The 24,251-nt window shown below is 41.0% G+C and overlaps 1 protein-coding gene across 1 annotated transcript in view; it reads right to left on the reverse strand.

The window, feature by feature from the left end:
• The window catches only part of LOC127575517 (contactin-associated protein-like 5), a 611,376-nt gene that overhangs the window by 85,481 nt on the left and 501,644 nt on the right, over nucleotides 1-24,251 (reverse strand). Inside the window, exon 22 of the mRNA XM_052025454.1 lies at nucleotides 1,814-2,032. Coding sequence (XP_051881414.1) covers nucleotides 1,814-2,032 — 219 coding nt within the window. The remainder of the gene's footprint in view (nucleotides 1-1,813; nucleotides 2,033-24,251) is intronic.

Below are 24,251 nucleotides of genomic sequence, written 5' to 3' on the forward strand. Positions count from 1 at the left end.
CTTTCCTGAGTGCCTTGAATCCAGGAATATTTATAATGTAATGTATTCTGCTTAGAATGGGGTCTTTATCACCTCTATATCTTAATTCCATTGTTTAGTTGCACCTAAAACTCACTATACTTTGTGCAGTTATACATATGCAATGTAAAGCTCCCCTTAATTCTTCTGTATTATTGCTTAATCTGATCCAATGTAATTGTGTTCCATTTCTTACTCTCATGTTTGTTTCTTACAAATCTTTCGTACACTTTGTTTATCCTTTCTAATTCCTCATGCTGATTCTCATTCACCTGCCTAATTAGTTTAAACCTGACAGTCTATGCAAGCATTTCTGTGAGAATACTGGCCACAGCCTTGTTCAGATGCAACTGATCTGATTTGGGCAGATCCCATCCGGAACCCAATCTCAATATCCCTGGAATCTAAAGGCCTCACAGGTGGATAGGGTAGTTAAGAAAGCTTATGGGGTGTTAGCTTTCATAAGTCGAGGGATCGAGTTTAAGAGGAAAGATGCAGCTCTATAAAACTCTGGTTAGACCACACTTAGAGTACTGTGTCCAGTTCTGGTTGCCTCATTATAGGAAGGATGTGGAAGCATTGGAAAGGGTGCAGAGGAGATTTACCAGGATGCTGCCTGGTTTAGAGAGTATGCATTATGAGGAGAGACTAAGCGAGCTAGGGCTTTACTCTTTGGAGAGAAGGAGGATGAGAGGAGACATGATAGAGGTGTACAAAATATTAAGAGGAATAGATAGAGTGGACAGTCAGCGCCTCTTTCCCAGGGCAGCAATGCTCAATACAAGAAGGCATGGCTTTAAATAATGGGTGGGAAGTTCAAGAGAGATATCAGAGGGAGGTTTTTAACCCAGAGAGTGGTTGGGGCATGGAATGCACTGCCTGGGGCGGTGGTGAAGGCAGGCACATTGGTCAAATTCAAGAGATTACTAGATAAGCATATGGAGGAATTTAAAATAGAGGGATATGTGGGGGGAAGGGGTTAGATAGTCTTAGGCGAGGTTTAAAGGTCGGCTCAACATTGTGGGCCGAAGGGCCTGTATTGTGCTGTACTGTTCTATGTTCTATTGAAGACCCCTCAGCTGCACTCCTTCTTGCACTCACCAGCATGTGTTACCAGTACTAATTCTTTGCCATCTAGCTCTATAGTTCTGTCTGCAGACCTCCATCCTTCTACCTCTGGCCTTGTCACTGATATGGATCACATTCACTCAAACCCCTCAGATTTATCATCATTAGAGTTATTGAGCTACACAGCAGAGAAACAGGGCCTTTGGTCCACTGAGTCTGTGCCAAGCATCAAGCACCCATTTACGCTAATCTTACAGCAATCGCATTTTACTTCCCTCACATTCTCTGCAACCCTCCACACACTCTATCACTCATTCTCACAAACAGGAAACTCATAGTGGTCAATTAACCTACCAACCTATGCCTTTGGGATATGAGAAGAAACTGGAGCACCTCGAGAAAGCCCAGGGAAAACAAGCAAACTCCATAATGACAGCACCAGGGTTGAACTCGGGTAGCTGGAGCTATGAGGTAGCAGCTTTACTGGCTGCTATATATATCACCACCTTGACACTGCTTGCCATCTTCTGACCAGATGCATATTGGGGTGGAAATGTGTCTTTGGTCATACATGTGAGAAATTGGCCCTTGCTCGTCCTCACCTTTATACATTCAGTTCCATTGATTTCATGAGGTACATTCAGCTGGTGACCAACACCTGTGCTCACATTTAGAGCTAAAGGACACACTTTCTCTCCCATTATCTTCAAACAATACAGTGAGATACCTGTTAAAGAGTACGAGGTGGTGAACGCTGTTGATTCGCTCAGGGCTGAAGATCCACAGTTTGATTCTACCAAGTGTCCTATCACAGAGACCGCAGGAGAGCCTGGATGATGCAAGGCAACCTTCAGCGGAGCATTCCCATTAAACTGGACTGAGGAGAGGCAGCCGATGAAGCCTTCTGTGTTTTCCCTCAGTACCTCTTCATCCACATTATCGTTGTCTGCAATGTGATTTAAACATCATGTGGAATTAGTCTGGGGCAGCTGTGGGACATGATAAAAGATGACAGCAAGCTAATTTAGCACGTTAATGTGTCTTACCGCCTGTACATTACTCACAGTGAACAAATCATAATCTTCATCAAAACAACTTCTTTTTAATGAAACCATATGATAACCCAACCCCCCACATGCAAAGTGAAACTAGATATTATGACATTTTAAACAAATACAGTCTTAATAGTCAGTTTTTAATTAATTTTTAAATTATTCATGTACATTGTCATTGCTTCCATTGATTCACTTCACACTCTGCGTGCAGAGAGAGCAAGCAGAAATTGATTGTTAATTAGGCTTAGGGGAGAAGAGAAAAGGTTGAAGTCAATTTTTCACAAGCTGAAGTCAGTTAATTGTAAATTCATCAGCATTTTAATCAAACTTACCAGTGTGTCATCTTCGCTTTCTCAGTGATGTCCCTATACCATCAGCTGATGAAACTCATTATTACTGTGAGAGCATTTATTATCAAGTACATGTCCAGGAGATCAATACTGAGAATCATAAGTCTTCAGGAATCTGGCATCGCTCTTTAAATGTTGACACTTTCTAACACTCACTTTTTCTGATGTCTTAAATAGATTTTTCCTGCACTTTACTGGATCTTATTGAAGTGTTTCTAGTCTGATAAGCTTGGCTGCATGTTAAGTTTATAGAGTCAAAGAGTGATACAACACAGAAATGGGGCCTTTGGCCCATCATGTCCATGCCGACATTTTTGCCCATCTACAAGTATGTTAGTTCTGTGGCCATCATGATATGTGCATGGGTCATGTAGTAATGGTCTCACTCCTACGCAGAAGGCTGTGAGCTCAGCTCTCCAACACTTGATCTTGGTAGACACTTCCATATTCTCTATGAGATGTTTTCTGCTAAGACATGAACTGTTGAACTCTTGATCTCCCAATCTACCTCAATGTGGCTCTTGCGCTTTATTTGTCTACCTGCACTGCACTTTCTTTGTAACTGCAACACTATATTCTGCATTCTGTTTTCTTTTTACTACTTCAGTGTAATTATGTATGGCATGATCTGTCTGGATGGCATGCAAAACAAAACCTTTTTACTGTATGTCACTGCATGTGACAATAATAAACCAGTACTAAAGCCATGCACTATTCGGGGAAAGCTGTTTTGGATCCTTCTTACGTTGGCAGGCTGTGATTAGTGAGATACGTTGGGATGAGTACTTGGTTCCCAGCTATTCACCATCCATATCAATGAGTTGGCTGAGGGCATCATGTTTGCTGATGATATGAAACTAGGTGTGATTGGAAGTAAAAAGGAAGATGTAAAGAGACTTCAAAGGGATATAAATAAGCTGAGTGAATGAGAAAGGACATGACAGATGGAATATAATATGGAAAAATGTGAGGGTATCCTCTTTGGTGCTTAAAACAGGAAAGCAGAGTATTTTTTAATGGTGAGAGATTGGATAATGGTGTTGTTCAAAGAACCTAAATGTCCTTGTACACAAGTCACTGAAGTCACATATTTCGGTCCAGCAAGAGATTATGAAGGAAAATGGTAGGTTGGCTCTTATTATGAGAGGATTTGAGTACAGGAATAAAATTGTCTTATTCTGATTATACAGGCTGCTGGTGAGATTGCTCCTGGAGCACTGTGCACAGTTTTGATCTCCTTATCCAGGAAAGTATATATTTGCCAATAGACAGAATGCAGTGAAGATTTACCAGACTGGTTTGAGAAACGAGTCAAGACTGAATAGACTAGGCCTGTGTCCTCTAGAATAGAAACAAAATGAGAGGAAACCTCATTGAAACATACAATATTCCTAAAGGCCTCAACAGGCTGGATGCAGGGAGAATGTTTATCATGGCTGAAGAGTAGATCCAACTCAGAGAATAATGGGTAGGCTCTTTAGACAGAGATGAGGAGAGATGTTTTCATGCAGAGGGTGATGAATTCCACACCTGGAGGGTTGTGGACACTTGGTCATTGAGCTCATTCAAGACAGAGACTTATAGACTTCTGGATACCTGGGGGATCAAGGAAAGGGCATGAAAATTAAGTTGAGGTAGAAGATCAGCCGTGAAGTTGTTGAATGGTAGATTTGGCTCGAACAGCCAAATGACCGACTCCTGCTCTTATGTCCTCACTCTTAAGTACGTAAGAGTTTTCCCAAAGAACAAGGTGAATAAGTCCCCAGGATACTGAGGGAAGCAACAGAGGAGATTGCCAAACATCAGTGCCAAACAACAGAGGTGAGCCAAACATCAGTGGTAGGGAAATTATTGGCGAAGATTCTTAGGACAGGATTTACTCGCATTTTGAAAAGCATGGACTTATAAGGGATAGTCGGCACTGCTTTGTGCAGGGGAGTTCCTATCTCACAAATTTGATTGAGTCTTGTGAGGAAGTGAGGAAGATGATTGATGAGGATGTGGCAGTGGATGTGGTCTACTTGGACTTCAGTACAGCATTTGACAAGATCCCTCACGGTAGGCTGGTTCAGAATATTAAGTCAGATGGGATCCATGGTAATTTGGCAAATTGAATCCAAACTTGGCCTGTTCATAGAAGTGGTAGAGAGGAGCTGTTCTGACAGGAGGTCTTTGATCAGTGGTATCCTGCAAGGATCAGCGCTGGCACCTCTGTTCTTTGCAATATACAAAACGTGAAAGTTGATGGAGTTGTGAATAGTGAGGAAAGCAGGATATAAATCGGTTGGAAATTTGGGCAGAGAAATAGCACATGGAGTTTAATCCAGACAAGCGAAAGGTGATGCATTTTGGGACATCAAATGCAAAACAAAAGTGTGCAGTGAATGGCAGGACATTTAGGAGCATTGATGTGTTGGTATTGGTTTATTACTGTCACTTGTACCGAGGTACAGCGAAAAACTTGTCTTGTATACCGTTCGTACGGATCAATTCATTACACAGTGCATTGAGGTAGTACAGAGTAAAAACAATAACAGAATACAGAGTAAAGTGTCACAGCTACAGCGAAGTGCATTGCAGGTAGACAATAAGATGCAAGGTCAAACAAGGTGGATTGTGAGGTCAAGAGTCCATCTCATCGTATAAGGGAACCGTTCAATAGTCTTATCACAATGGGGATAGAAGCTGTCCTTGAGCCTGGTGGTATGTGCCCTCAGGCTCCTATATCTTCTGCCTGATGGGAGAGGAGAGAAGAGAGAATGACCCAGGTGGGTGGGGTCTTTGATTATGCTGGCTGCCTCACCAAGGCAGCGAGAAGTATAGACAGAGTCCATGGAGTGGAGGCTGGTTTCCGTGATGTGCTGGGCCGTGTATACAACGCTCTGCAGTTTCTTGTGGTTTTGGGCAGAGCAATTGCCATACCAAACTGTGATGCATCCAGATAGGATGCTTTCTATGGTGCATCGATAAAATTTGGTGAGTGTCAAAGGGGATATGCCAAATTTCTTTACCCTCCTGAAGAAGTAGAGGCACTGGTGAGCTTTCTTGGCCGTGGCGTCTACGTGGTTGGACCAGGACAGGCTATTGGTGATGTTCACTCCAAGACGTACTTGCCTTCATTTGTCAGAGCATTAAGTATAAAAATTGGGAATGGAAGGAGTGCAGAAGAGGTTCACCAGGATGTTGCCTAGATTGGGGAATATTAGCTACAAGGAGAGATTGGACAGATTGTTTTCTCTGGTGCAAAGGAGGCTGAGGGGATGACCTGATAGAAGTATGTAAAATTAGGAGAGACATTGATAGAGTCTCTTTCCCAGGTTGGAAATGTCAAATACTGGAGGGCACAGGTTTAAGGTATGGGGACAGAGGGGCATTTAAAGGAGATGCGCAAGGCAAGTTTTTTTATACGCAGAGTGTGGTAGGTGCCTGAAACATGCTGCAGGGGAAGTGGTAGAAGCAGATACAATAGCAATGTTTAAGAGACATTTAGACAGACACATGAACAGGCAGGGAATAGAGGGACATAGACCACGTGCAGGCAGATGGGATTAATTTAGTTTGGCATCATGGTCAATGCAGAAATGGTGGGATGGTGGGATGGAGGGCCTGTTCCTGTGCTGTATTGTTCTATATTGTATGTTTTAAAGTCTCTCAAAATTCAAGGAAATTGTAACTTGGGTTGTTGATTTGTTTAACCCTGTTCTACACAGAGAAAAGAAAGGAAAAAGCAATATTTGTATTACTAGTCATGTGGGCAAAACAAATTAGAAAGGCAGGGAGTGTAGCGGCTTAGGATTCAATTGTCTGATCTCTTTGGAGGAGAAACTGGATTCAGCAGCTGATGATTCCCAAACCAGAGCCTCATTACTGAACTAGCTGAAACAGAGATTGTTGTGAAAACCTAGGCATAACTGAGATGCAAATTCAGGTCGGGCAAGACTATTAAAGTGTTCATTTGGATATGTTTTGAAAGAGCCACCTAACACTGACATTGTTAAAACGAACCACAGCATGATGCATTGCAAATACTCAGGCCAATTCTGAAATTGTCACTGTAGAGCACTGTATGAGGATAACGTGGGTTATAAATTCTCCCATATAATGTCAACTGACCCACTTTCTGCCAAGATTGTGTACTCTTCCATATTTACTCACTTTCTATATGCTAATATGCAGCTTTACTCGCTTTTGTCTTTGACATTAATTGGCATATCTCTGGAATTATCATTAGACGAAGAAAGTCGTCAAATGCAGCAGGTAATGTCAGAAGGGATAAAATAGAATGTGACTGAATATACAATTTACTTATTTGCATCGTGCATCCTTCATTATCTGTGAGTGCAAGGCTCCCACCGAGGAACTAAAGAAACAGGACAATTGAAAGAGCCAACAGTATTTTGTTTCAAGTTTAGAATGTGTCGCTACTTTAAACATATGAATAAATAGGACGGCAAGATTAATTTAGAAATAACACCACTGGATGATTCTCTCCTATTGTGGCAAAGATGTGGAAGCTGTTAGAAAAAAGTATTTAAAATTTCATTGCAAATGACAGAGACAGGAAAACAATTTTGTCCCATGGAGTTATTGTAGTTCCTGAACTGCCACGATGTTAAATGGAGTCACAATCATTCTATATGGAGTAAACTATCAACAGGATGACAGCTCAATGCTGGGAATCCATGGGACGCTGGGAACTCTTGTCAGCAGCAGGAAGGTACGCTGCCACCACCTCATGGCCTGGCATGCAATCTCCCTCTTCCCAGTCCCCCAAACCTCCCTAAAATTTTCCATCTCTCTGTTTCCTTACAACTTCATACTTCCACAAAATTTTTGCCTATTGGTACTTAGATCTCTTTGTATCAAACTTCATCCAAAGGCATACTTACAAAGCACCTTAATGTGTTTTACCACATCTTGATTCCCCATGTGGGGTGGGATGGGAGGAGCCCTAAAATTAGTGGGGGCTGTTTCAGAATAAGATGTTGCCCACTTATAACTAAGATGACAAGGATGTTCTTCTGTTAATGTCACAAACCTTTCTTAATTCTTTATCTCAGGGATCTGCAGAGGCTGAGTCACTGAGCATACTCAAGGCTGTGACAGATTATGAGGGAGGTATAGGTTATGGAGATTAGACAAGATGTGGAGTTGAGCCATGATTTTATTAAGATAAGGTAGGCCTAAATAAGGTAGGCCTACTCCTGCTCCTATGTGTGTTAAAAGCACAATATAAATGTGAGCTGTTGTTGGGAGTGTAAATTGAAATATTTTTGCCCTTTGCACCAAATAGCATTCAGTAAACTAACAGAAGGTTGGCAAACTAATCAGAAATTCTATAATATACAATTTCAAAAATGAGTGGGTAATTGTGATTCCACATTGAGTAATTCAGCAACTGGATTGTGGATCAAGATAATAAAGCATTGATGGGGTTAAGTTATTTGGTAAACCATTTGAAGAAAGCTTTAACAGTTCATCAAAAGGAAGACTGCAAATTCTAGAAAACTGAAATAAAAACAGAAAATGGAGTCCATTGCTAATACTTTGGTCACATTTTATCAACCTTGAAATATGTCATATCCATGAAATGCATTTCAATCTGTTTTATCATACAATATAATGGGTTTTGTGGGAGGTGCAAAGCTCTCCTCTTTCCAGTCACAGCATGCCAGGAGAAGGTGCTCGATCTCATCAAAACAGAATCATGTGATTTAATTCGAAGTGATGTGACATTATGCTCTGATTTGACCGCAGTGATGTTGGATCTTACTTTGATACATATTGCAGAACAGTATACTCTGCTCCCATATTAAAATGGAATGCTTGACCGAAACAAGGTCTTTGGAAAATGAAATTGTTGCAACACCCACCCAGCAGAAATATCAAAGATCAACCAAGACAGGATGTCACTGATATAAACAAAATTAAATATGTAATTAATAGTGTCATTAAGTTGTTTTAAAGGTCACAAAGTGACCATTCAATAAGACCATGACTGTTCTAATCACCTCAGAACCACTTTCCTGTCTGATTTCCATTTCATGATTTCTGATAGTACAAAAACTTAGCTTAAGTTGAATATCACCAAAGTAAAAATCAAACAGCTGGTGGAACTCAGTGGGTCAGGCAGTATCTATGGAAGCAAAGGGATGGGTCAATGCTATGGATCCTGATGGATGTCAGACCAGCGTAGGACTTATACTATGAATGGTAGGGTACAAAGGAATATAATGGAACAGAGGGACCTAGGAGTACAAGTGCACTGTTTGTTGAAAGCAGCATCCCAGGTTGACAAGGTGGTGAAAAAGACATTTAGCATGCTGGCCTTCATCAGTCAGGGCATTGAGTATAGGAGTTGGGACATTATGTTGCACTTGTATAAGTCATTGGTGAGGCTGCACTTGGAGTATTGTGTACAGTTTTCGTCACCCTGTTACAGGAAAGACATGGTTAAACTGGAAAGAGTGCAGAAAAGATTTACTAGGATGTTACCAGGACTAGAGGGCCTGAGTTACAGGGAGAGGTTGGTCAGGCTAGGTCTTTATTCCTTGGAATGTTGGAGAATGAGGGGCAACCATATAGAAGTGTTTAAAGTTGTGAGAGGCAGAGATAAGGTGGATGGTAACAGTCTTTTCCCTAGGATAGGGGAGTCCAAAAATAGGAGGCATAGATTTAGCGTGAGAGGGGAAAGATTTAAAAGGGACCTGAGGGCCAACTTTTCCACGAAGAGGGTGGTGAGAATAGGGAATGAGCTGCCAGAGGATGTGGTTGAGGAAGGTACAACAGTATCATTTAAGAATCACTTGGATAGGTACATGTAGGGGCGGGGCTTAGAGGGATATGGGCCGAACGCAGAATATTGGGACTGGATGGGCACCGTGGTCGGCATGGACTTGTTGGGCTGAAGGGCCTGTATCTGTGCTGTATTGCTCTATGACTCTATGTTTCCTTGATGAAACGTCAACTATCCCTCTGCCTCCACAGATGCTTCTTAACCGTTGAGTTCCTCCAGCAGTTTGTTTTTTGGCTCCAGATTACAGCATCTGCAGTCTCTTGTGTCTCTGTATCACTGAGGTACTCGGATTAATGAGAATTTGGAATTTGCAACAAATCCCAGCCTGAATGAGCTATTTGCTTTGAAAGTGTAAAGGATTCCAGCAAGACTGGATTAAGAACATGCCACCGAAGGAACATATGGGCTTAATTCTTTATTACTTTTATGGGGTGGTAACCAGTGGTTTCAGGACAGGAGACAGAAGATTAATGTGGCTTATTCTAGGGCCTGTGAGATGTTTGTGTTTGATGATCACAAAGGGGTCAGGACTGAGTGAACCTGACTATACAACTGCGGCAGTGCAATGTTCACTGAAGCTCCCTGTCCCATGTAGCTTTCAAAGAATTGGTTGAGGGTTTGCAGAAGTCTGCATGCATCATCATGAAAAGGGACAACACTCCATGTGAGAAGTTAATACTGGCAAAAGAACATATTCAGTTAAAGCAGTTTTTGAGGTAGCAACATACTTCAAAGTGTTGAAGCTAGACTCCAGAAACCCATGTAATTGTAAACCCTGATATTGTACTCCACCACTCTCCCAAAGGTCGTAGAGGCTCCCTGAGTCATGATATTATGACGAGCACTTAGAGACCTCGTCTATTGATCTGGAGCCAATAATTGGGAATGAAGAATCAGTTGAACAAATCTGGAAATTTAAAGCTTGGTTCAGGAATCCTTGCCATGAAATTATTGGATGGCTGTAAAGCTCCTGGTTCATTAATATCCATTCAGGGATAGAAATCTGCCATTTACACCTAGTCTGACCTTATTCTACTTTTTTTTGTATATCATTAGACCTAGCAAGTTTCTGAAATTTGTTCCATATTCCATATTTCTTTACAACAGAGGAGGAGGTATTCAGTGTCAAGTGTATGGCAGATCTCAGAGCAATTCCATCAATTTCATCGCCACACTTATTCCCTCCACATGCTCATTTTATTCCCTTTGATTCTCCTATTACTCATCTACATGGAAAGTAATTTACAGTGGCAAATTAACCTACCCATCTTTGGGATATTGGAGAAAACTGACATGGTCAGAGGGAAAACATTCAAACTCCACACAATCCTACATGTAACTCTAGACTCAAAACAAAGTGGTTGATTGAGCATTGGCTAAATTGTGTAAGTGGGTATCTCAGACAGCCCCTCAACTTAGGAGTAACTTGAGATAGGCAATAAATACCAGCCCTTCCTCAACGCAGTGGCACAGCTGGCCCCGCTGGTACCTCACAGCTCCAGTCAACTCTGACTTCCAGCGCTGTTGGTATGGAGTTTGCATGTTCTCCTGTGATTGTGTAGGTTTCCCTGCAGGTACTTTGGTTTCCTCCCACTTCCCAAAGATGTGCAGGCTGGTGGGTTAATTGGCCACTGTGAATTGTCTTTTAGCGTGTAAATGAGTAGTAGAATATTAGAGATGATAATGGGGTTGTGGGGAGAATAAAATGGGATTAGGGTAAGATTAGTGTAAGTGGGTGTTTGTCATGCATAAGAGGTTGTAACTTGCATGTCATCATAGGTTGACTTCCTTGGTCATTGTGATTACATTGTCTGAGATATCCAATGGGCTTAAATGTGGGAAAAAAAGGGAGATAAAGGGCAGTTATGCAGTTTCCAGTCGTAGCAGATAAGCATTAAACTGTGCTACCATATGGTATACCATGTAGACACCACAGGCAAGAAAGCTCACCAGCGATCCTACTTCCTCAGGAGGCTAAAGAAATTTGGCATGTCCCCTTTGACATTCTCCAACTTCTATCGATGCACCATAGGAAGCATCCTAACTGGATGCATCATGACTTGGTATGGCAACTCTTCTGCCCATGATGGCAAGAAACTGCAGAGAGTTGTGGACACGGCCCAGCACATCACGGAAACCAGCCTCCCCTCCATGGATTCTGTCTATACTTCTTGCTGCCTCAGTAAAGCAGCCAGCATAATCAAAGACCCCACCCAACCCGGACATTCTCTCTTTTCCCCTCTCCCATCGGGCAGAAGATACAAAAGCCTGGGGGCATGTACCACCAGGCTCAAGGACAGCTTCTATCCCGCTGTTATAAGACTATTGAACAGCTCCCTAGTTCGATAAGATGGACTCTCGACCTCATAATCTACCTTGTTATGACCTTGCACCTTATTGCCTACCTGCATGGCACTTCCTCTGTAGTTGTGACACTTTACTCTGTATTCTGTTATTGTTTTATCCCGTACTATCTCAATGCACTGTGTAATGAATTGATCTGTATGAATGGTGCGCAAGACAAGTTTTTCACTGTACCTCGGTACAAGTAACAATAATAAACCAGTTCCAACATTGACTGCATGATTTGATGAGCCAAAAGGTACAGAGACATTGCTGCATCACAGAAATTTTGAGCTTGGATGCCACTTTGTTCATCATCTCCAAGTCAACCAATAGAAATTATTCAAACTTAATCACACATTCCGGCTCCTGGCTTGTAGTTTACAGGTGACAGCGAATGTCCAAAAATGTACTTTTTTAGAGCAAAAAATAAACTGCTAGGTCAGCAGGTCCACTGCCACAGGGAGGCCAAACACAAACCAGAAGAACAGCACCTCATACTCTGCTTGGGTAGCCTGAAACCTGATAGTAGGAACATTGAATCTTCCAGTTTCAGGTAACCCACACAATATGATCCTTATACGATGAGATGGACTCAGACTTCACAATCTACCTTGTTGTGACCTTGCACCTTATTGTATTTTCTCTGTAGCTGTGACACTTTAACCTGTACTGTTATCATTGTTACCTGTACTACCTCAATGCACTCTGTACTAACTCAATGTAACTGCACTGTGTAATGAATTGACCTGTACGATCGGTTTGTAAGACAAGTTTTTCACTGTACCTCGGTACAAGTGACAATAATAAACCAATACCAATACCAACCTGTGTTCCTTTCCCACTCCCAGCAGTCCACCCAGATTCTCTCTACCTTCGTTCACCCTTTCCATCCCTCACCCCTTTGTTATCCCCCCACCCCACCTGGTTCCATCACCCTCATATCTTTCCACCTCGGGTTTCTTCTCCCTTGCTTCACCCTTTCCCATTGCACTCTCCCATCTGGGTCCATCTGCCCATCATGCCTCGCCCACGCCCCCCACCCCCCATCTGGTTCCACATCATGTACCAGCCTCTGTCTCACCCTTCCCTTTCATTTTTATATGCTCGCTATCTTCCTTCTACACACTCAGTCCTGATGCAGGGTCTTGACCCGAAATGTTGACCATTCTTTTTTCTCCACCGATGTTGCTTGACCTGCTGAGTTCTCCTAGCAGTTTATTTTTTGCCCCAGATTCCAGCATCTGCAGCCTCTTGTGTCTCCAATGTACTTTTTCAAAAGAGCTTTCTGTCTTTACCACTCTTTCAGTGAGCTCCTGACCTCCATTACTCTTCCGTGAAATCATTTTATTTTCACCCACTGCCTTCTAATGCTTCTATCTATCCATGGATTTAAGACAAAGGCAAAACAAAATGCAGCATCATGAAATCTGAAATAAAAACAGAAAATGCTGGAAATACTCAGCTCATCAGACAGCATCTGTGCAGAGAGAAACAGAATTAGCAGTTCATATCTGCTGAGTATTTCTGGTATTTTCTGTTTTTAGTTCTTAAATCTATACACCTAGCTCTCAGCCTTTCTGCTTCTAAACACAGGTCCTTTTTGGCTACTCTGTCTCAGTTTAAACCCCTTATAATCTTATACACCTCATTTAAATTATTCTTCTCCAAAATAAGACAGCTCTGGCCTTTTCTGTCTTTTCTCTAATCTTGACAATTTCATTAAAAATCTCTTGGATCATCTCTCTCTGCTATTATATCCTACCTGTAATGTGGCGATCAGAAGGTCCCAAATATACTGCTCACTTGGCTTCCAATGTTCCCACCACTTAGTTAATGATGGTAATGACCATATCTTTCAGTTGTGTATATTAGTAGGATGACAGGACATCCTCTCTCCTGATACATGCCAGCTGCTTCCTCAAGAAGAAGTAATGCCTGATTTAAGGAATATTTGGATACCCAATGCAACTTACCATTGGTTCTCCACCTGTCTGTTAAATCTCCTTAAGGACATGCATGAACACACTACCTCTATTAACTAAGATATATATTGTTTTATAAGATAAAATATGTTTATTAGTAACATGTACATTGAAAAACATACAGTGAAATGCATCTTTTGCGTAGAGTGTTCTGGGGGCAGCCCGCAAGTGTCGCCACACTTCCGGCGCCAACACAGCATGCCCACAACTTCCTAACCCTTACGTCTTTGGAATGTGGGAGGAAACCGGAGCACCCAGAGGAAACCCACGCAGACACGGGGAGAACATACAAACTCCTTACAGAGAGTGGCCGGAATTGAACCCAGGTCTCTGGCACTGTAATAGCGTTACGCTAACCGCTACACTACTGTTCCTGCCCTTAACACTAGACATCTACAAAGAAAGGTTTCTACCTTCACATCTACACCATATACCATTGTCTTTTTACAAGTTACAAGGGCAGGGACAATTTAACTACAAGACTGCTTAAATCAACCACTGACCTTAAATACACCCGAACATATAAATTTGGAGCAGGAGTAGACCACACCTCAAGCCTACTCTGCCACTTAATAAAACTATGAATTATCTGATTGTAACCTCAAGTCCATGTTCCTGTCTACCCATCCATCCAGTCCGGATAAAGTGTCTCGACCCTAAATGTCAACTGCCCATTTCCCCTCCACATTTGCTGCCTGACCCATTGATTCCTCCAGCATCTTGTTTGTTGTTCCAGATTCCAGCATTTGCAGTGTCTTGTGCACCCACCTTGGCTTTCATCCTCTTGCTTGCTTGTCTCTTCTTTAAGAATAGATTCTGCTTACACTGCCCTTTGAGAAAAAGAATTCCAAATCCTCATGGTGCTTGAAAAGAATGCTTTTCACCTCATCTCTGTTTTAAGTGGGTGACTCCTTATTTGTAAATAGTTCCCAGAACTGTTACTTTGAATTTGCTCAGTCCAACAGAAAGCTGAACTTTTATGGAACATAGAACAGTACATCACAGGAACAGGCCCTTCAACCCACAATGTGCCGAACTAATTAAACTAGTAATTAAACGCCCAACTAAACTAATCCCTTCTGCCTACACAAGGTCCATATCCCTCCATTCTCTGCATATTCATGTGTCTGTCTAAGAGACTCTTAAACACCTCCATTGTATTTCCTTCCACTACCACCTCTGGCAGCCCACTCCAGGCACCCACCACTCTCCGTGTGAAAAAACTTACCCCACACGTCTCCTTTGAACTTACCCCTTCTCACCTTAAATGCATGACCTCTAGTATTAGACATTTCAACCCTGGGAGAAAGCTACCTGCTCTCTACTCTGTCTATGCCTCTCATAATTTCACAAAGTTCTATCAGGTCTCCCCTCAGCCTCCGCCAATCCAGAAAAAAACAACCCAAATTTGCCCAACCTCTCCTTATCGTGCATACCCTCTAATGCAGGCAGCATCTTGGTAAACCTCTTCTGCACCCTCTCCGAAAACTCCACGTCCTTCCTCCAATGAGGCAAACCGGAACTGAACACAATTCTCCAAATACGGCCTAAGCAGAGTTTTATAAAGTGACTCAGAGTCACTTTCCCTGCTTGTTTGTTCATGGCTGTTTGCATTAAATCTATGACTAATTTTTTTTTCAATAAAAATGCACTGATCAAATCCGCTTAGAGATTTGAATGCAAGTTATTTGCAGAGACCCTTTAAATACCTGCAGCTATGTAGCACACAGCATGACTGAGCAGCTCAAATGCATAATATGCTTGGGAACAAAGGATGCAGAGAACCTGAAATCAAAGTGAACTTAAAGAAAATTTATTTTAGATCTACTGAAATTGCAATTGTTGAACTCACATTTCGGTGACCAAATACTGTAATTGTGTACACCCATTGTTGTGGGAAAGCCTTTTTCCAAATGGTAGTAGCTGGTCATAAAGGAGTGATGAGTCTCTTGGTTCATTCTGAGGCCACACTAATGCAGAATTTATTGGTCACAAACTGACCCTCATTAAATCCGGAGAAGTGTGAGGTGGTACACTTTGGAAGGACAAACTCCAAGGCAGAGTACAAAGTTAATGGCAGGATTCTGGGTAGTGTGGAGGAGCAGAGGGATCTGGGGGTTCATATCCACAGATTCCTGAAAGTTGCCTCACAGGTGGATAGCATATTTAAGAAAGTTGATGGGATGTTAACACTCATAAGTCGTGGGATCGAGTTTAAGAACCGCGAGGTAATGATGCAGCTCTACAAAACTCTGGTTAGACCACACTTAGATTATTGTGTCCAGTTCTGGTTGCCTCATTATAGGAAGGATGTGGAAGCATTGGAAAGGGTGCAGAGGAGATTTACCAGGATGCTGCCTGGTTTAGAGAGTATGGATTATGAGGAGAGACTAAGGGAGCTAGGGCTTTACTCTTTGGAGAGAAGGAGGATGAGTGGAGACATGATAGAGGTGTGCAAAATATTAAGAGGAATAGATAGAGTAGACAGCCAGTATCTCTTTCCCACAGCAGCAATGCTCAATACAAGAGGGCATGGCTTTAAAGTAATGGGTGGGAAGTTCAAGGGAGATATCAGAGGGAGGTTTTTGACCCAGAGAGTGGTTGGGGCATGGAATGCGCTGCCTGGGTCAGTGGTGGAGGCAGGTACATTGGTCAAATTCAAGATATTGCAAGATAAGCATATGGAGGAATTTAAGACAGAGGGATATATGGTGGGGGGAGGGGTTAGTTAGTCTTAGGCGAGGTTTAAAGGTCGGCACAACATTGTGGGCCAAAGGGCCTGTATTGTGCTGTACTTTCTATGAGAGCTTGCTTCTAATGGGTTCACCCAGCACCTCAATGCAACTGTCGAGTACAGCAATATTTTAAAGCCGTTCAATTAATCTACGAGATCATAAAAAACATGCATCATTTTATGCATCAATTTTGATTTGGAGCTTTTGAGAAAAGAATCGTCAGGGACTAGAGGTGAGGAATTGAAGGTGGAGATCATCCATTAAAACATCCAGAAAATTACAAAGGTGAAACAGTATTATTGTTATTCCACTCCTTACTGTGGCCAGAGCTGACTATGGCCCACTTGGAAATCGTCAAAATTGGCTTCTGAAGAACATATAAAGACACATATGAAATAAAATGAAATAAAATCAAGAATAGGCTATTCAGTGCCTCTTGTCTGCTTTTCTTTTCAATAAGATCAAGGCTGACATTTTACCTTAGTGCCATTTTCTTGTGCTAGTTCCCATCCGTAGATTCTCCGCTTATCAAAAAATCTATTGAATATGTCTGAGATACCCACTTTCCACTTTTTAGCCAATGCACGATCAACCATTTTGTTGTGAGCCTTGAACTACATATAGGTTTGTGTAGAGTTTGAATGCCATCCCTTTGACCATGTGCTATCCCTATCCATTTGATCCCTTTCCTCCTGATTGGGAATAGAAAATGCCATCCCCATTCATGATGCTGCATGTGGGCTTCTGCAAACCCTTCAACAAATTCCTTGAAAGCTACATGCTACAGGCAGTTCCAGTGAACATCAGACTGCCACAGTTTTATTGTCGGGTTCTCTGAGTCCTGACCTCCTTGTGATCATCAACCACAAACATCTCACAAGCCCTAGGATTAGCCAGACTAACCTTCAGTCTCCCATCCTGAAACCACTAGTTCACACCCCATAAAAGCAATACCTAAGTGAAAAAATATTGAATACGCTCAGTAATAAAATATCACAGCTTTGAGAAGTGAATTCCAAAGATTCGTTGTCCTCTATGTGAAGAAATCTCTTCCCATTTCAGCGCAAATGGCCAAACTCTTATTCCAAAACTAACCTGTGGATCCAAATACCGTAGCCAAGGAAAACACAAGCCCTGCATCTACTCTATCAAGCCTCTTTAGAATTTTGCATGTTTCAGTCCAAATGCTAGAGTATAGACCAGTCTGTTTAAGCTTTCCTCAAAAGACAAGTTCCTTGTCCAAGAATTGATCTGGTGAACATCATGGCACTCCCTCTATTACAAGTGTATCCATCCTATGGTATAGAGACCAGTCTAGACTACAATATCCTAGTTGTAATCTTACTAGCACCCTGTATATTCTATGCACTTTCTCTGTAGCTGTGACACTTTACTCTGTACTGTTATTGTTTTTACCTGTATTACCTCAATTCACTTTGAACTAACTCAATGTAACTGCACTGTGTAATAAATTGATCTGTACAAATGGTATGCAAGACAAGTTCTTCACTGTACCTCGGTACAAGTGACAAATAATAAACCAATACCAATACAAATATTTCCAGCAAGTCACCTTTACTCTTGTATTCATTTCCTTTTACAATAATGGCAACATGCTATTTGCCTTCCCACTTGCTGAACATTTGGTTACCACATGGGAACAGGACAAATAAAACATGGACCACAAGTGGTGCAACTTTGGACTAAAAGCAGAAAATTTTGAATCTGTATTCCGCTTACTGAATTAACAGATCTTGGGCAGAATACATGACAATGCAGTCTGATTATTCTGTGCTGGGGAAGAGGAATAAAGTTGTGATACAATTAAAACTTTTGGAAAGCACGGGTAGTAGGTGAGGCTGGGGTTGGGTAAAACTCTCCTAATGTTCATGTTTAAGGTCTGTTTCAGTATATCTGTGGAATAATTATTGAGGTGGATGAGGTCACGCACCAACCTGATCCACCAATTCATTAGGGGAGTTAAGAAAACTGGATGGGAGAAAATTGCCCAATAGAAATTACACTTTGCATTGACGAGATTGCTGCATTATTTATGTGACAAGAATGTTTTAAATCAATCTCTGATGCATGACTGCATTGACTTAAATTAAGAAATCCATCGCCCCCTCACCCCTTCTCCCTCCAAACCCTTCCTTAATTGACGGCAACTCCATCTTGGAAGAAATTCATGAGGATTTGCTGCTCGTGTGACCTCATTTAGAACCTGTAGAGGTTCTTCAAGGTTAGACTGAGGTTGTATCAAGCTGATGCAACATTTTGGTTTATTTGCCTTGGTGCTGATTCCTGTCATACCCCCAAATCATTCTTCTGAAATAATAGAATTCATTGAAGTAACAAAGGATAATGGCTAACGATGCTGTTGTCTGTATTGATTTCTACACATTAAATCTGGTTGTAGTGCCCTCATCAGCAGGTTGTTATTTTGATTTAGAATTACAGACTCAAGTGAACTAGGATAAATTTAACCCACAGGAAGTGAAATGCCAGTGACAATAATTGAAGAAGATTTACACTCCTAGCAGAGTTCTCAAAGCATATTTAGCCATCGATACCGCTGTGTAGAATGTGGTATGGCACTGGTTAAGTTACTGTATCAGGAATCTACTGTACTCAGCTGATGATCCTGAGACTTGAGTCCATATCTGATTTTGGCAGCTGGGGAATTTAATTTCAGTTAGTGAAGTGAATTAAGATAAATATAGAAAACTGGTACTATCATTCGTGAAATCCCTGGGTTAATGTTAAAAAGAAATTGGTTCGTTGATGTACTTTAGTGAGGAAATTTACTTTCCCTACTCAGTCTTACATACATAAAAGTATTGACTCTTAAAAATCACCTGAAACATTCTAACAAACCACTCAGTCCATGGGCAATTAGGGACAGGAATTAAACACTGACCTTGCCATGAAAACCATGTCCTGTGCATGAATAAATAAAAGATTTAAATTGAACTGAGATTGTGTAAGAGAGCAAGAGGTTTTCAAAAAAAATATCATCATGATGTGGGAGCCAGCAGTCGCATTTGTTTGATATTTAGCGCTAACTTCCCAACACGTCTGCTACTCATTAAGCATATTTGTGATTTGAGAGTTGCACAGCTTCAAGTGAAGAAAGTTGCTCAACCTTGATAGAGGTAAAAATAATCCACTTCTACACTGGTGTTTTTGTGAGAACATTAAATGCCATAACTGCAGGGTATCGGTCCATTTAACTGAGTAGTGCTCTGATTGTTGAACGCGCCAGGGAGCTGTTACCCAAGCTCATTAATGGGGATGATTACTTTCACCTTGTGAAGAACTGATGGTACTTGCTTATTGTGATCTGAATTCCATATGGCCTCTGATGGGATTAAGCACATTGCAATAAGCATGCTTTGACCCCTTCTCTCCTTTTAAATATTCTTTTGGAGTTAGGTTTTAGAAAGTCAATACCCCTTTAAGAACTTCTTTTAAAACCCAACTTCAGTCTAGTCTCACCCTCTTTCTCTCTCTCTTGTGAGGAATCCATTTTCTCTGTGAATTGCCCAGGGATATCTAACAACGTTAAAGGCAGTATGCAAGTGTAAGTTGCTGTTAAGATTCAATCTATTCAATGTAATTTTCAACCATCACTAGCAGTTAATATGAATAATAACCTGGACAGTGGATAATAAAAGGGCATTAATGTTTTTTAATGTCATTTCTCCATATTTATAGAGTAATAATCGACAATTGATTACACAAATATTATATGGCTTTACTTTTAAAAGAAGAGAATTACATAATAATTGCATGTCCAAAAGGAGACATTTATTTTGTACGCTATATTGCTGAAAATAATTGAAACAAGTGCCTGGCTTCAGTTCAAAGATACAGTAGCTCTGGTTGTAAACCAACACCTCCAGTTGAAATCGGAACTGATTTCATGCCATATCTACAGATAAAGACGTTCATGACACTTCAGATCTTCTTTTAGCAAGAGGGGTCATCAATATACCTCACTTCAATTTCTCTGACAGTCACTGTTTCTTGTGCACCTAAAATCTACAAGGCTATCTCCCCCTCCCAACCAAAGAAAAAAATAAATCAGTTTCAAAAACTACAGCCAGAGAATCATTTTGCATTTACTTCGCACCTTGAGCGAAGCTTCCCAATATTATGCACAGGAGCTTCATTGAAGAGAATTTGACAACTGGCTAAAAAAGGTGTTATCATAAATGACCAAAAGCTTGGTCAAAGTGGTTTTAATGAGTAACTTAAAAGAAAAGAGAGTAGCAAAGGTGAATATGTTAAGGGAGCAAATTTCAGTGGGTAGGGCCTTGGAAGCTGAAGGTTTGGCCATCTGTGTTGAAGCAATTGGATTTAAACAGAAAAGGAAATGGCAGTGATATTTTCCATTATCTGATTATTGCACTGCTGAATGCCAGCTCATCCTAAGCATTCAGTGTTGCTGCAACAGGACTGCATTTGAATTAAAATGACCCCAAAAGTCCGTGAAACCAATCACTTAGCAACTGATTGCATATTCCTAAATTGTCAAAGCTAAAATATTTGAGCTACAGTAAAATTACTAGGAATGCTGGGTTACAGCAGGGCTTTGGAGTCTGTACCTCCAGAAGCCACCTACTTACTGATGATCCATTGTCAATCATACCAACTGTGAAAAATTCATCAGAATCAGAGATTTTTTTTTCCCAAGCAAATTAAATTTGTGCTGTGCTAAATATGTACCCCCCACTCTGGAGAAACAGCCCAGAATATTCTGTTTCATTTCCTGCTCTATTATTCAGAGTGACTAAACCCCTCATTCCTTCAATGTCTCCAGCCCAGAGACTTCAGGCAGTCCACTTGTTTTTTGGCCGGATAGTCACAAATGCGTCATTATCTTGTGCACATTGTTTCTGACGCAATGATTAATCAATTTGTTCATTAAGATCTCATGCTAATAGACCCGCTGATGGAGTAAACGAAACGCATGAATCACAGTGAACTGTCAATGTCGCTCTTATAAACTATGAGAGTTTGCTTGGTAAATACATAAGAATCTTTGTGTTGTGTGAAGGGGAGCAATTATTCAACTGAAACAGCCAACAGCTGTTTGAATATTTCATTTCTCCTTATTGACAGAAAGAATGATAGTTGGGATTTTTTTAACATTTTCCTGTCCAAAAGAAGATAGTAGAAGATGTATTTGAATGCTAAAACCACACATTGCAAACTTAAAGAAGTAAGGTCATTTGTTTCAACATGCATTCTTTGGAAATAGAGTCCTTATGGCTTCACCTTGCCTGCCATTTGCAATAACAGTGCTGTAGTTTAAATGGTCACAATGATTCATTAATAGACTGAATACCATCTTGAAATAATAAATAATCACAGGATCTTTCCTGAATTTCATTGATACCAGGGAGATTTAATTGAGAATATTCTTGACAGTTTTAAAATAGTGATGGGAAAATGCCACTGCTTTGTCAGTTTTACTCTGTTGAAAATACACTGCAAGGCAAGATCTTGCACGCAATCCTGATGTATAAGTGTATGATTATTTACTTGTCATTTAGCTACAGGTTAATTTCATTTAGTTGAACTTACAGAAATGAAAGGCAGGGAAAGACTAGCCATTCCATCAAACCTGCTCAACAACACAATGACACAATCATGGGTAAACACTCTTCCCTCATCCCCACAACCGCATTCAAATTTGAATGTGGCTCACGTGATTAGACCCTGACCTGCAAGCCAGAAAAATTCAGATTCAATATCCGCTGCAGAGACTGAGCATAAAAATATGGGCTGATGCTTTGGTGCATTCTGGAATTAGAGGTCTAGGCTTAGACTGAGACTTTCTTAGGTGGACGTAAAATATCCCATTTTGCAGAATGCGGGGGGGGTTACATCCTTGCGTACCAGCTAATATTCCTCAACCAACATCACTAAAAATAGCATTATCTAATTATTACCATTTTGTGGCTTGTGGGAGTTTGCTCTGTATAGATTAGCTGCATGTTTCCCACATCACAACAATGATTGTACTTCAAAATTATGCACATCTAAAAAGGTTTGGGTAATCTTGAAAGACATGCAAAGTAATCTACATAAATGCGGATCTTTCTTTATCTATGTAAGCTTACATGAGGGGCAAAATCTTCTTCAAAGAATAAATAAAACCAGAAGAAACAAGCCTATGTGCCTATTGGGCTAAATTCAAGATGGATAGATGTTACTGGAGCAATTTCAAACCATAATGTAAAAATAACTGATGAAGTTCTCAATAATTTAGTTGGTCTGCACTTGTTCCAGGAGATTGATAGTGAGTGGTGATCAAAAATATTGGTTGAGTGAAGCCTCAGGTGACATGGTCAAACAGTAACATGGTAGACATGACAAGTGTTGAGCAGAAAAACATGCCGTTTAGGATTAGGAATGGCCCATTTGGCCATGAGGACTTCATCAGCATTTAAAGAAGGCATATGGCATGCTTGCTTTCATTGAGTAGAAGAATAAGGAATTCATGCTGCTGCTGTATAAAACTTTAGTCAGACTGCACTTGGAGTATTGTGTGCAGTTCTGGTCGCCTCATTATAGGAAGGATGTGGAGACTGTGGAAATGGTGCAGAAGAGGTTTATCAGGATGCTGCCTGGATGAGAGACTCTGAGCTATAAGGAAAGGTTGGACAAACTTGGTTTGTTCTCCCGAGAGTGTTAGAGGCTGAGGGGATACTTCATGGAGGTTTTAAAAATTATGAGAGGATAGATAGGGTAGACAGTCAGAATGTTTTCCCCAGGATAGAAATGTCAAACACCAGAGGACATGCTTTAAAGGTTAGAGGGGGGATGTTTTTTATGCAGAGAGCAGTAGGTGCCTGGAATGGGTTACCAGGGTAATAGTGGAAGTAGGCAGCTTGGTGGAGTTTAAGAGGCTTTTAGATCGACACATGAATATGAAGGGAATGGAGAGATATGGATGGTACACAGGAAAAGGACAGTTAGTATAAATTGGCATCAAGGTCGGCACAACATCGTGGGCCGAATGGCCTCTCCAATGCTGTACTGTTCTATGTTCTATGTTTAATAAGATCATGACCAATCTGATTGTCACCTTAACCCAACATACTCATCTGTCTGTGGTAATGTTTCATCCCCTTCCTCATAAAGAATCTATCTTCCTTTGTTGTCACAATACTCAAAATCTCTACTTGCACTGCCTTTTGTGGAAGAGAATTCCAAAGACGTACAACCCTTTTAGAGAGAAAACAATTACCTCATTCTTGTTTTAAGTGGGTGGTCACCTCTTTATAAACTGTGATTCCTGGTTCTAAATTCTCCCACAAACGGAAACATATTCTTCACACCCACTCTCTCGAGACTCAAGCGACACAATGACAAAGCTCCAGTGATCCGGATTTAACACTAACATCCGGTGATGTCGGCACGGTGTTTGCATATCCTTTCTGTGACCGCTTGGGATTTCATCCCACATCCCAAAGACGTGGAGGTTGGTAGGGTAACTGGCCACTGTAAATTGCTCTAAGTGTGTAGGTGAGTGATAGAATCTGGGGGGAGTTGATGGGAAGGCAGGAAAAATAATACGGGATTAGTGTGGGATTAATGTAAATTGAATGCTTGAGGGTTGGTATGGACTCAATGGGCTGAAGGGCCTGTTCTTGTGCTGTATCTCTCTATGACTATGACTTCTCATTTTGGCAATTTGCTTCCTATGTGTTTCACCTATATATAATTTTGTATAATATATATATAAGGTTGTATAGTTTTGTACAATTTATGTTGTCTATGTATGTCTTTCTTGTGTATGTTGTGTATCTGATGCTATGTGCCTGTGATGCTGCTGCAAGTAAGTTTTTCATTGCACCTGTGCATACATGTACTTGTGCAAATAATAA

Source organism: Pristis pectinata, chromosome 1, assembly GCF_009764475.1.
Source record: "Pristis pectinata isolate sPriPec2 chromosome 1, sPriPec2.1.pri, whole genome shotgun sequence".
Taxonomy (NCBI): domain Eukaryota; kingdom Metazoa; phylum Chordata; class Chondrichthyes; order Rhinopristiformes; family Pristidae; genus Pristis; species Pristis pectinata.